Source organism: Balaenoptera borealis (genome assembly GCF_965194805.1).
Source record: "Balaenoptera borealis genome assembly, chromosome: 12".
Taxonomy (NCBI): domain Eukaryota; kingdom Metazoa; phylum Chordata; class Mammalia; order Artiodactyla; family Balaenopteridae; genus Balaenoptera; species Balaenoptera borealis.
Genome location: NC_138869.1, coordinates 12,317,833 through 12,331,927, shown reverse-complemented (window position 1 = coordinate 12,331,927; position 14,095 = coordinate 12,317,833). Strand labels below are relative to the sequence as shown.

The window sequence follows — 14,095 nt, the reverse complement described above, 5'->3', positions numbered from 1 at the left end:
TGTCAGCCCCCAAACCCATCTTTCCTGTTCCCCAAGGCTTATTCCTAGAAAGCTCATGGCCATGAAGCTATAAACGGGCCATGTGGCCATGTAAAGGGGACATGAGACTAAACAAAACGAAATGGGTTTCTTTAGGGCTGGACTTCTCAGAGCCTTTAGGAGGCTACGGCAGTGGTTCTCAAACTAAAGTCACCTGGAAGCTGGCTAAAATCCAGAGGCCTGGGTCCCACCCCAGACTTGCTGGTGCAGGCGGAGGCTGAGAATCTGAATTTCTAACGAGTCTCCAGGTTGATGCCAACGCTGGGGGCCACACTTTGAGAACCACTGCTAAAGAGGGTTAAAAATGACCTTACATGTAAGCTCAGCCAAAATGACACTGCCGATCTGGTATACAGGGAGGGGCCAAGAGATGCTAACAGGGGCATTTTCTAGACTTATGCGGCCCCCTGGCTTAGGGTGTCCAGCTTTGAGAACACTGCACAGCACTCTTGAACTCCTTGAACTTTCCACGGGGAGTGGTGGAAACACAGGCACAGCACATAGCCCACCGCTCTATACCCGCCCCGAGGGCCCCATCCTAGAGCGCACTACACTCTACACTTGGCAGCCGGAGGCCACGAGCCCTGCTTTCTCTGAGCTGCCGGTAGCCTACACCCCACGGCGGTTCTCCCAGGAGCTCGCACGGCTCTGTCCTGCTGCTGGGCGGCCTGTTACGGTCGTGCCCTTCCTCGGAGACCTTGGCTGCCAAGTCCTCCCCCCAACCCCAGGCCCCTCCACCAGACTGTCCAGACCAGAGGAGCATTATCGCCAAAAGGCTTTTCCAAGTCGCCTGTGTGGAATCCCCACCCACGGGCTGAGCGCTGGGTGAAGCCGGAGGGCGGTGGGTGACGGGAGCAGCGCCCTCTGAGCCGACCCACCCTCATGGCCGGGGCTCTTCACTTACTCGGATCTGAGTAAGGCCCTCCGCCAGGCCTTCCCACGGGCCCCGTGACAGGACGGGCAACCTGAAATCAGCCGTGGCACGTCTGGGAATGAACCCCAAAGCTTCGGCCGCCCATGCCGACCTCAGGGCAGGTCCCTGAAAGTGTCATCCTGACCCTGAGCTCAGGAGAGGCAGTGGCATGGCAAATGCCATGAGAGTCATCCCTCTTCATGAGGAAACGCCACGGCACAAAAATCCCAGATACTAACCATCCGCTGTCACTCCCAAAGCAGGCCCTTTAAATCAGTGAGGCCAAGTAAAAAACCCCAGTGTTTAGCCTTCTCTTTCCCTGACTTGCCCCTCTGTGTGTGCGTGGAGCGGCGAGGGTGGTGGGGAATTGCACAGCAGGCTCGTTCATCTCTTTGAATCCTCCGAACGACCAGCAAGACAGCTTGGGGTTGTTATGCCCATTTCACAGATGTGGAGCCTGAGGCACAGAGAGGTTAACCGGTTTGCCGGTGAGGTTCCAGCCCAGGTCCTTCCGCGTCACCAGCCCTGCGGGGTCCCAGCAGGGTGGGGACAAAGCAAGGGCACGTGCATTTATGTTTGCTGGGGTGGGTGGCAGTGTGCAGAGTTACTCCCAGCCCAGCCTGGTGAAGAACTTGAGGGTCTCTTGTCTGCGAGCCAAGAACAAGGGAAGGACGTGCCTGCCCCACCCCAGTCCCACCCACCATGGGTCCTCGGGGGGCTTAGGGGCTTCGAAGCGTTCCGTGGCCATGGAGCTGCCCACCCCAGCAGCCCAGACCATTCCACAGCAGCACGGCGGGGCCCCATATCTGCTTTCCAGGCCCCCGCTCCCGACCTCTCCCACCTGGCTGGATCCTACGGACACTGGACCTCAATGCTCAGATGGTAAACAGCTCTACCAGACCATTTCCCTGCGTTTAGAACGTTTACTGGATATTTTCTCCGAAATTAAATATACAGATTTCCTGGGCATGGTCATCCTGCCCAGGAATTTCCGCCCTTCCCTACACCCCAAACTTGTAACCGAAGAAAGACGAAAGAAAGCCAGGACATAGCATTTAATGTCTTCTCCGCCCTTTCGTAGTTTTCATCCCTGCCGGGAGACCCCAGCTCCTGCCTCATGGGCCAAGCCGTGGCCCCAGAGAAAGTGATTAAAAGGAGAAGAGACTGAAAGAAGTGAAGACATTGCTGGAAGTCGTAAAGATGTGTTAATTTGGTCCCAAATTACAGTGTAACCCCCCTGCCCCCTTTCCCCACAAGAATGCACAAAGGAGGGACCGGAGGCGTGGGTCCCCTCCCTCCCACGAGGTGGGCCTCTCAGATGGAAACTTAACAGCCGCTGGCGGCTCAGTCCGACTCCAGCCCCGACAAGGGACATACTTGTGGGCAAGGGACTTCCAAAGCTTGGTCGGAGCAGATGTTTGGCTTGTGGGCTGGCAGGCTGGCTTTCCTGCCAGCCCCTCTCTGCGAATTTGAAACCACCGTGCACCCCCAGGCCTGAGAGCCCTGCCTGAGCTGGAGGCCAGAGGATCAAAGGCAGCCGCCCCCAAATCGCCATGGTTACCAGCCTCCTCAGCCTCTGCCTGCCACCTTATTTACAGGGGAGGTATTTTAATGCCATTAAAGGAGATTTTATTTTCCACAGAAAATTCCTTTTATCCTACTTTTCATACTATAAATACTTTGCCGTGTTGCCACATGAGGCTTCACAACTATCTTTTTTTTTTTTTTCCCCCAAAGTGGTCTGCGTAATAGTCCATTGACTAAAACAGGGGTTGGCAAACTTTTCCTATAAAGGGCAGACTGTGAATATTTTAGGCTTTACGAGCCACGAGGTCTCAGTCATAACCACTGGCCTCTGTCCTTGTGGCACTGACGCAGCCAAAGACAATATCTCAACAGATGACCAGGGCTGTGTCCCAATAAAACTTTATTTGCAAAAGCAGGCAGCAGGCTGGATCTGGCCCCAGGGATGTACTTTGCTGACCCTGGAACTAGAAGAGCCGTAAAAAATGGTTTTCACTGTTTATGAATGACCAGGGCTTTGTTCAGTTTTATTATGCTGCTGGAGGTTACTTGGTGACGATGCTGATTGCGAGGATAGTGTCATCTGCCATTCGCTGACGACCTACACTGTGCCAGGCAGCACGCCAGACGCTTCGCACGGTTGTTTTATTCAATCCCAAGAACTACCCGGCAAGATGTATCATCCCCGTCTCTAGTCGTCTAGCCGGTGAGCCGTGAAGCCAGAACTGGAACTCAGGCCTGCCTCACCTCAAACCCCGCACAGACTCCAAAGGACGGAAGCTCCCGCTTCCAGAGCCCCCGTGTGGCCCAGACACCTTGCGAGGCCTCTGCAACAGAGATGACCACACGTAAGCCTTGTCCCTACTCAGCAGCTTCCCGTTGTAGGGATACACCCGTCAAAGCCGGATTCGAGAACACCCCAGGCTGACGTTCTCTCTCCCAAGTGTCGCATTTGGGAAGCCTTCCTGGCCCCATCCTCCCCCTTCACCAGATAACCAGTGAGTGAGATGCGGTTAGAAACGCCTGACATCCTGCCTCGCTTGGGAGAGAGCCCCCTCCTCAAGGACCTGCCCCTAGAAGATGCGGGAGACAAAGCACGGGTGGGCCCACAGCACTGACCCCACGTGCAAAGCACTTCCCATGATCAGGGCCCACCTTGTGTCACAGATGCGGAAACTGAGGCTCAGCGATCCCCCCAGATGAAGCTACGGCGGGACCTCGTGCAAAGGCCGGGACCCTAACCGCAGCGCCTGCGGCCACCCACCTATTCTGCACCGTAAGGAACCTCGGGAAGATGCCCGTGTGGGGCAAGAGAACGCAAGAGGCTAAAGATGCCAGCCATGACACTGGGCCAGAAAAGAGGAAAAAAAAACCCAAAACACTCCCGATACACGAGGCTGCAAAGCAAAGATGGTGAATAATCGCCATAAGAGGAAATGGAGAGATGCTGTTTATAAATAAATTGTTGAGTATTTGTGTTGGAAAGAACACAGTGCCTGAATTCAAGGCCCTTCAGTCAATATTTACTGTATTGTAATGGTGAGCTTTTCACAAGGCAATCTGGGTTTAGACTGGGGAGGCCTTTGGATAAGGGCCTTCCAGAAAAGAACCGCATGATTGGCACAGAGCTGCTGGCAACCGCGGCAGACGGATTACGGCTGGTTTATAGGGCTCTCAGTATCTGCAGATCCGTCCCTGAAGGCCAGTGTGGCTCATCCCTGGAGACACAGCTCTTTGGCCGTGGAACCCGGGGCCACTGTCCTGAATCTGCTGCTTCCTGAAACACTCTGTGTCTTGGTGACTTCCATTTCAGAAGCCTGAATAACTCTGCATGTCCACGTGTGCCGCTCCTGTTACCTGGGGCCGCACAGCAAACCACCCGGAGATGCAGCGGATTGGAACACCTGTTCCAAGACATCTGTTTTTCTCACAGATCAGCAATCTGGGCAGGGCTCAGGGGGAGAGCTTGTCGCTGTCCTTGACATCTGGCCTTGATGCTCGGAAGACAGATGCGGCTAGGGCTGGACCAGCAGGGGCCCCGGCCTCTCCCTCTATCTCCGTGTTTTCTCCGCGTGGCTGCCCTAGGATGCAGGCCTCAGGACTCCCAAGAAAGAGCCGGTGGAAGCTGTGTTGCCTTTATGACCTACCTCAGGGATCTACAGCGTCCCTTCCACCACATTCTGTTCTACAGAAGCGAGTTACTAAGGCGGGACCATATGCAAAGAAAGGGAATGTGGGTATTGCTTGGAGGAGGGTCCAGGAAGTTGCCGGCATCATTTCCACACATCACGGCGGAGGGAACCCCAGCCCTGCAGGGTCTGAGCTTTGGAGGCAGCTGAATCTAGAAAGCTCCTCAGCTTTCTCAGTGCAAGTGTTTACAAAGGCCCAAAGTACAGAATATACAAACTGTTTCATTTAGACGCTTGTGATGAAGAATCTCTCACCATTTGAACAGGGCAAGACAAAACTTCAGTGGCACCAGAAGAAACATCACATGTGTTCTACCTATGAAAGGTCTGTGCTACAGCTCCTTCCCCCGGAGGGACCAGAGTCTGCAAACTAGGTTACGTGGCAAAGGCTGGACAGATTCCCATGAGAAGGCTCTAGTTTTAGACAGTTGGGAGTCTGAATGAGAACCCACTGACATGCTAATGATCAATGGTCTTCTCTGTGCCTTTTAGCCTAGTTCCAAAGCACTTCTACTCGACCAAAAGTGGCTCCTCCAGAGGGGAAGTCGCCTGGGAATGACCACATTGGGCTTTCTTCAAAATAGTCTAGAATTTAAGCATCCCAGGAATTCAAATTGGCTTTTGCTGTAACGGAACCTAATTGGTGATGTCATTTGTGCTGAGTTTTTATATAAGGTCATGTTCAAACAGTCTATGACAGTGGGTCTCAAAGTGCGGTCCCCTGACCATACCAGCATCCCCTGGGAGTCTGAAAATTCCCCTGCCCCCTCCCAGACCTACTGATGAGACAGTCGGGGTGGGGAGGTGCAGCACTCTGTTTGATCAGCCCTCTAGGCAAGCTGGGGCAGACTCGAGGCTGAGAACGCTGTCTTGGAGGGGGTGGGATGGGCGAGGGAGAGGAGCAGGCCCACCAAGGCGGGCACTGATTGTAGCTGAGTCTGGGGTAGTGAGAAGATGAAACTCACATGACTTGATTCTCTGGCCTTGCACAGAGGGAAAGAACAGAGATGGAAAAAACACAGAGCTCATGGGTGGGAGGAATGACCTCCTGCCAATCTACGTGCTCATGGTGCTACTGAAAGGAACCCAGGCCTACAAACCAGAAGCAGATCCTGCCTTCGACATCTTTGTCATCTTAGGACATGGATTTAGCTCCTCAACTTTCTATAAGGAGGGCTTCGTAGGGATAACAGGAGATTTTCGCTAATTATTACTGAACCCTTGTAAAGTTCATTAATTCTATTATCTCATTTAATCCATGCAACAGACCTGTGATGTTCCGAGTATTATTTGACAGGTGAAAAAACTAAGGTGCAGAGAGGTTGAGTAACCTGCCCAAGGTCACACAGCTAGCCCCCCGCTCAACCATCCACTGCAATTTAGAAACTGTAAACCTCCCTTCCAAGGATGGTAGGAGAATCAGTTTGTGCAGAGAAAGGCAGGACCAGGATCACAGGACCCAGGCAGGCTGGGCAGTCTGACTCTTGGTTGTCAGGCTGCCCCTAGTGGCTGAGGGGCCACCAGCTGACAGAGCCAAGACACTGTCAGATCTCTTGTCCTTTGAGACCACAGGGAAGGGGGCATGGAAAATAGCTCAGAGGCCAGAAGAAGAAATTGGTTCCTGATGCATGTTGACAGGACTCATTACTCTGACAGCATGTTTTCATAACATGTCAATGACACTGTTTGCTTAAAAAAGGACTGGCTACTGATGGTAACAGGGTGCACAGCCAGGGATGCTGGGGGACAGCGAGGGAAGAGACGCTCCCCAGAGAGGCTCCTGACAAAGCCCTTTCAGACAGCGCTCCCAGAGTTATCTCCCCACAGTACAAACCACACCCCAGCACTCCCGGCCTGCAGAGCCAGCAATGGCTTCCCATTACCTCCAAAGTGAAGTCCCAACCCACAGTTCAGAGTCACCCGTGATCACCCCCAAACTGCTTCCTGACCTCACATCCCTCTGTTTCCTTCTGTGGGTCGCGGGCGCCTGCTGGTACCCACCAGACACATCCAGGTGCATTTGTATCCCTCCCTTTCCCCACTTCTGTGTTAGGCACACCTGGAAACTTGGACTCAGGCGCCCCACGGATGTATCCTGGTGATACTCGACCAGGTGTGGTGGATAGACAGTAAGCCCCTTCTGTGTGTGAGGAAAGGGGCCAGAAATTTCATTCTGTGAAATTTAGAAAGACCAACAGACAGAAAATTCACTTGCTTCTCAAACAGCCCTCACCAGACAGTTTACACTTCTGGAGATGTGACAGTCAATGAACGCGGATCCATCACCTATTTTTGGTTTGTTTTGTTTGTTTGTTTTTAATTTTTTGCCACACTGTGAGGCTTGCGGTATCTCAGTTCCCCCACCAGGGATCGAACCCGTGCCCCCTGGTATGGAAGCGTGGAGTCCTAACCACTGGACCACCAGGGAAGTCCCCATCACCTATTTTTGGTTCAGACCCTCTGATGAGTTCCAGGTGAGCTGGGGCTCAGTCACATGCAGAGGGACAGGGTTTCACTTTGGTGAAGGACTCACACCCGTCATTCCTGTGGGCATAACTGAACCCAAAAATCCAGCACGTGCTAAGGAACATCGTCACCAGGCAGCCGGGAGCAGTTAACCAGACACGTTCCTCACCTGACACGAGCTCAACCACGACTGTGCTTAGGGACCACACTCAGTACGCGGACATATTTGGTCATTTGGTTTTCTTTCCCCAATTGCCACCATTTTAATTTCTATTTCCTCTTCATATACAAGAGTATATTAAGTATGCAGTTAAAGTATGTGAAGAATTCTAAGTGTTTAGGCTCTGAATATATGCCTGTTCATCTTTACATAGCAAAACAATAAATGTCTCTATTTGGGCTGGCACATAATTTGTGCTTAGTAAGACAGAGTGTTCATCTCAAGCCAGGGATCAGCAAACATTTTCTGTAGAGGGCCAGGTGATCTATCTCTCAGGTGTTGTGGACCAAGAGCTGGAGTTGATGATATCACGTAGGTACTTTATGTAACAAGAGAGAAAATAAATATCCACAATTTTTTTTTTGAAATTCAAAATACAGTAGTATAATTAAGACAGGTTTTTGTAATACAGGCCGTATTAGCTAGCTCAGGCTGCCATAACAGAATATCACAGGCCAGGTGGCTTAAACAACAGAAATGTATTTTTTTTCCCAGTTCTGGAGACTGGAAGTCCAAGATCAAGGTGCTGGCAGGGTTGGGTTCTGGGGAGACCCCTCTTTCTAGCTTGCAGAGGGCCACCTTCTCACTGTATCCTCACATGGCCTCCCCTCTGTGTACACCCAGAGAGAGAAAGAGACAGCCATCCATCTCTGGTCTCTCTTCTTATAAGGACACCAGTCCTATTTGATTAGGGCCCCACCCTAATGACCTCATTTAAACTCAGTGAACTCCTTAAAGGCCCCATCTCCAAATACAGTCACATTGGGGGTCAGGGCTTCAGCATGTTAACTGGGGGAGGGGCACCATTCAGTCCAAAACCCCGGTCTACTATGAGAAAAACGGAATTCTTTTTTGGGAGAAAACATTTCACTAAATTAGAGTTCAAATGTAAAACCCATTCGACGCTGATAGGTCCTACAAGAACAGGCAGAGGCCGGGTTTGGCCGTAGTTTGCTGACTCTGATGGAAAGGCCGCACGGTGGAGCAGAAAGAACCTCGGCTTTGGGGTCAGGCTTGGCCTGTGGTCAAATCCCAGCTTTGCCTCTTGTCAGCTATTGCTACTCAGCAATCACTGAATCTCCGTGAACCTGGGTTTGGCCATGTCTGGGGGGAAATATAGGTCTCCTTAAAAGGGAGATAAGTCTAGAAGGGAAAGTAACTCTCTCGGGTTTCCGTAAGGGTGTCAGTCAGGAGGGAAAACACCTGAGTTGGACACACAACTGCCCCAGGGAGATGACGGCCAGCATCATCCTCATCATCAGAGTTCTGAGGAGCAGGTGAGAACTCCAAAATGACTGGAAAGATTTTACAGATCGAGGATGTCGTCTGGACAGGACGTGATGAGAATGGCCGTTTAGCTCTGTGGTCTTCCTCCCAATGCAGTCATGATAATAACATCAGGCAAATCCCAACTGAGGGACAGTCTACCAGATATCTGACTGGTACTCCTCCAAGGTTATTAAAAACAAGGAAAGTCTGAGAAACTGTCACAGCCCAGAGGAGCCTAAGGAGACGTGATCGCTAACTGTAATGTGGGATCCTGGATCCAATCCTGCAAGAGGAAAAGGACAGTAGGTAGAATCTAAGCACACCTGGATAAAGTTTGGACTTCAGTTAATAATAACATATCAATACTGGTTAATTGATTGTGACAAGTACACCATATTAATGTAAGATGCTAAGAACAGAGGAAAGCGGGTGCGGGGTATACGAGAATTCTCTGTACTATCTCCACAATTTTTCTGTAAGTCGAAAACTGTTCTAAAATTTTAAGTTTATTAAAAATTAATCCTACATAGGTAAAAGATCCATTCAAAGTGCAAGGTGGACCAGTGGGTTTTAATGTAACCGGGATGAAAGGTTGGTTGATATGGTTCCAGACTCCACGTTAACTAACTTTTGAGAAACTAACACTTGTCTAATTTTGATGTAATAGCAAAGAAAAATATGCCACAGTTATCTAGAAAGGCTATTTAAAATGCCTGCCTCCCTTTTTCAATTTCTAATCAGTGTAAGGTCAGATTTTTTTCATATATTTCAAAGAAAACCACATAATGCAAATGATGAAAAGCTAAAACAGTTATAAGAATTGAGAAATCCTCTACTGAGCCAGCCCTTAGAGATTTGCAAAAATGTAAACAATGCCACACTCTGACTCAATTTTTCTGTTTTGGAAAATATAGTTATTTTTAATTACAAATATTTATGTTAACATGCTGTTGGTTTACTATTTTTTAATGAATTAATAGTTACTTAATTTTTTTCCTCAGTTCTAATTTCTTGTATGGTAAATATCAATAGCTATTACCCACATGAACAAAAACTCTTTGGGGTTCTCAAAAATTTTTAAGAGTCTAAAGGGTCTTGAGAACAAAAAGTGTGAGAATGACTGTGGTAAACAAATATTGGGTTGGCCAAAAAGTTCATTCAGGCTTTTCCATAAGATCTTACAGAAAAAGCCAAATGAACTTCATGGCCAAACCGATACTTTATTGAGTCCTCACAACTACCTACTAGGTAGGCAGTATTATTATTATCCCACTTTGCAGATGAGAAAACTGAGGAACAGAGAGGTATAGTCACTTGCCCAAGGTCACCCAGGAAGTAAAGAGACTGGAGTCGAAACTCGAACCCAGGTCACGATGCACTCCTGACTACCTTGTGTCCTGGGGGTCCTCCCCCACCCTTCCAGGTCTGTGAGCTCTGCAAGGGGGTGGCCCCCGCCGACAGCCCTGTGGTCTACTCGGACAGGGCAGGCTACAGCAAGCAGTGGCATCCTGCCTGCTTCGTGTGCACCAAGTGCTCCGAGCCGCTGGTGGACCTCATCTACTTCTGGAAGGACGGGGCACCCTGGTGTGGCCGTCATTACTGCGAGAGCCTGCGGCCCCGGTGCTCCGGCTGTGACGAGGTGAGGACCAGTGGGGGGGGGGGCACCCCCAGACTGCAGGAGGGGACCCAGAGGCCCAGGGGAGTGTGGCTTCGTGATGATATGATCCACAGATAGGAAAACTGAGGCTCAGATCCCCTTTCACACTCTCAGCCTCTGTTTTCCCATCTGCAAAGTGGGGCAGAAATTAGTTCCCACCCCCGGGCCTGTTGGGATGGGTCAGACACAGAGGACCTGTCAAGTCTCATCCTTGGCACAAGGCTTGGCACTAAGTAAGGGCTCAGAAGAACATTATGGGGTGCCGCCAGGAGGTAGATGGCCCACATTCAAACCTGGCTCTGCATCTGTGAGGCATGTGGGTCCCTAACTCCTGTGCCTCAGTTTTATAACTTACCAAATGGGAGGGTAACAGTGCCCATCCCATGGAATTGCTGTGAGGATAAATGAGATCATGCCTGAAAATGCTTGGCACGGGGCCCGAGTAACTAACAAGTGGAAGCTGTTGTGAGTCTTAGGATAATGTAATACAAGATGATACAATAAAATCATGTCACATAAACATAACACAATCCGACAGAGATGCTGTGAAAGGGGTTCAGCTTTCCAACATGGGTTTAGACTAGAGAAACTCTAAGGTATATGAATAGTGACAATAATGGCTATGACAATAATAACTACTGCTTGCATGCCTTTGGTGACGAGAAACTCACTACCTTCATCATTGGCACATACGAGGGTTAGAAATGTCTTCCTCACTTTAAGCCCATATCTGCCTCCTCCCACCTTTCACGTGTTGGTCTCCATGTGAAGTTAAGAGCCTGTAATCCTCCTACCTCATAACTGTGTGAGCAAGGATGTTACAGAAGGAAAAGGGCTGTCAGAGGGCCTGGTCCCACCCACCTCATTTCTGTGAGGACAACAGTATGCTCGCGGTAACACCACCTCATCCTAATGTGCTACAGACGTTGTATGTGATGTACCGTTTACACGTCACAACAGTCTTTCAGGGAGAGAGAATCCTTATCTCCACTTGACGTTTGAGAAAAGTGCAGCTCAGAGAGGTCAGTGATAATCACACAGCATTGACTTTGTTACCATTCCGAGTACTCCATCTGTAGCAACACATTTAGCACTCATAAAACCCCATGGGACGGGTAGTATTTATATCCCCATCCTACAGATGTGGAAACTGAGGCACAGGGAGGTTGAGTAATTTGTCCAAAGTCATGCAGCTGGTATTTAAGTGAAAACACACACCTGGTCCCTGTTTGACCCCAAAATCAGAAAGCACATTTAACCAGTATGCTGTTCTGCTCTCTGGTTCCTCACCAGACTGTATAGATGTTCCAAAGTGTTACTTTATTCCAAGCCCAAGTGACTCTGGGTGTTCTTGCTCTTCAAGACTGGCCATTGGTCGCTCAGCTACCGTTAGGCTATCTTCACTGGGGTATGTAATTCCTTCTCAGAGCACAACCGGGCTTTGGATTTAGCCCAGACAGCATCATAGATGCCAGATACATAAAATCTGTCAATAGCGGAGGATTTTTTTTTTTTTTTTGAACCCAGAAGCTAAGAGGCAACCATGACCTTCGCCAAATACTGTACTTACTGTCTTAGATTTATGTCAGATTTCTCCACTGAGGCATTGAAAGGTCAAAACAAGAACGGGGGACGAGGGACCACCATCTTACGGCTTGTCTCCCATGCCCTGTCTACTAGGGACAAACCCTGAGCTGTACGATTCTTCTGCTCCCCTCCCCAGATAATATTCTCAGAGGACTTCCAGCGCGTGGAAGACCTGGCCTGGCACCGAAAGCACTTCGTCTGCGAGGGCTGCGAGCAGCAGCTGGGTGGCCGGGCGTACATCATCACCAAGGGTCAGCTCCTGTGCCCAACGTGCAGCAAGTCCAAACGCTCCTGAAGGGCTGTCCACCCACGGCTGGAGTCCGCAGGATCCCACCGAGAAGTAGAGCCAAGTGTGCCAAGGCCCTCCTACGGGTCTGGCGAGACAGCCAACAAGCAACAAAAACAGTGATCTTTTTTCAGTGGATATATATATATATATATATATATATATATATATATATATATATATATATACACACACACACATATTCTAGATCGGGTGGGGAGGGATCCTTGAGGGTCAATAGTTTCAAAGCCGGAGACGTTCTGAGAAGTCTTAGGATGCGGTTATTTTGTTTTTGTTGCTGTTGTTGTTTCCCAGCTACCCACGAAACACATCCTGCCCGGGCTCTCTAGGAGGAGTTTCCCAGAATGCAACTCTGAGTGATCAAATCACGTAGCTGGAGGATATGCGTGCTTTCTCGTGAACCTGGGGGCTCCTCCAGGAGCCGCCTGGGATCCCAATGCTCGTTTGTTGCCTCCCTTTCAAATGGAATTTGAATTTTAGATAAAAAAATGTTGGCATGATAAATATATCAATAAAAGTTTTACGAAGTTCGCACATGCCCTGATCTCATTATTTACACCTGGCAGTCATTTCACGGCATCTGTTTTGCCCCAAGATCCTGAGTGCTGGTGCTAGCGGAAGGCACTGGAAATGCCGGTGTGCCTCTTCATCAATTGTGTCTCATCAGACTCCTTTGGGGACTGAAGGTCCTCGGGGCAGAACTCCCATCCCCCCAGTTCCGGGTACCCCGAGAGCACTGATGGAAATGTTTCACGGGACACCTAAAAGCAGCCTCTTGAAAACTGGGCAGCAGCAACTCAGGTGTTCTCCAAGCCCCGGCAGGTGATGAGTGAGCCCCTCTGGGTGTAAGACCAGGCAGGGGACTCACAGCAGCCAAACAGGGCCACCTAAGCGCAACCAACGGGTGCCACATGGGACACGGTGACCAGTGCAGGCCAACCTGAAGAAATGTGGATTTTATGAGAAATCGCTCCCTTTTTTAAACGTTGCCAACAGAACACTGAATGAGCCGAACGGAATAGCTCTCTGGGTGAGACTGTCTCTCTTTTATGGCCTCTCTGTGCATTTACAGTCTCCAAATGCGTTTCCTCCGCAAAGTTTCAGAAAAAAGACCTTTCTTTTTCTACTGGGGAGATAAGGGTGAAAAAGACCTGAGGCGTAGGAGCTCACAGTCTCATCACCACGGCCTCTCTTTCCTTTTTTTTTTTTTTCAGTCACGCCATGAGTTCCCCAACCAGGGATCAAACCCGCGCCCTCTGCATTGGAAGCGCAGAGTCTTAACTGCTGGACCGCCAGGGAAGTCCTGGCCTCTCTTTTCTTAAACTGCCCATCTATTGCCCAGTTTCTTTAATTTCACCACCCAAATTTCGTTCGCATTACCTCGTCTACAATACCTCCATTCATGTGCTTTGCAAGTTGGATGAAAGCTATTGCCCTATCCTTCGCAGGTGGTTTTCTGCTTCCAGCTCATCTCTCCAGCCCCCGTGTTTCTCTGCCATGTCCACCTGCTCAAAGAGGAGCTTTCGGACCCATCCTTCCAGGATCCCTGTTGCCCCTCAGCTTAACAACCAAGTCCTCACCCTGACGTGTGAGTGCTTCCAACACTTGGCTTAACTGTCCTTCTGGTCTTAAAACCCTTTCTTTCTCTAGATTTCGATTTCCCTATTTCACTTAAACATTCAGAAACTCCTTTTGATCAAGACCCTCTCCCCCGCCACCACCGCCCTGGTCTGTGCTGGGTCCTTGAAGACCAATTCCTTCTACAGAAATTCTATCTGTCCTAGAAGGAGCTTCTGAAACATAACCTGCTTCTCAGCAGCCCTCCCTGAAGCGCCAATGGAATATGCACTTGTTCATTCCCTCATTCATTCATTCCACAAATATTCACTGAGCACTACAGAATTCCAATTCGCATGCTGAGTAC

At 49.8% G+C, this 14,095-nt stretch overlaps 2 protein-coding genes across 6 annotated transcripts in view; one reads left to right on the top strand and one right to left on the bottom strand.

Moving 5' to 3' along the window:
* SSUH2 (ssu-2 homolog) overlaps positions 1–14,095 on the bottom strand; it is a 255,927-nt gene that overhangs the window by 166,568 nt on the left and 75,264 nt on the right. The gene's annotated exons all lie outside the window — the stretch shown is intronic.
* The window catches only part of LMCD1 (LIM and cysteine rich domains 1), a 69,021-nt gene that overhangs the window by 45,696 nt on the left and 9,230 nt on the right, over positions 1–14,095 (top strand). For 2 of the 4 annotated variants that reach the window (XM_082347543.1, XM_082347544.1), the window contains exons 5-6: positions 10,044–10,259; positions 12,001–12,702. The exons of 1 other annotated variant lie outside the window; for it this stretch is intronic. In XM_082347543.1, the coding sequence (XP_082203669.1) occupies positions 10,044–10,259; positions 12,001–12,159 (375 nt within the window). In that variant the 3' untranslated portion in view covers positions 12,160–12,702. Of the gene's footprint in view, positions 1–10,043; positions 10,260–12,000; positions 12,703–14,095 lie in introns of those variants that run through there. One more of the 4 variants, XM_082347546.1, reaches the window with a different exon arrangement.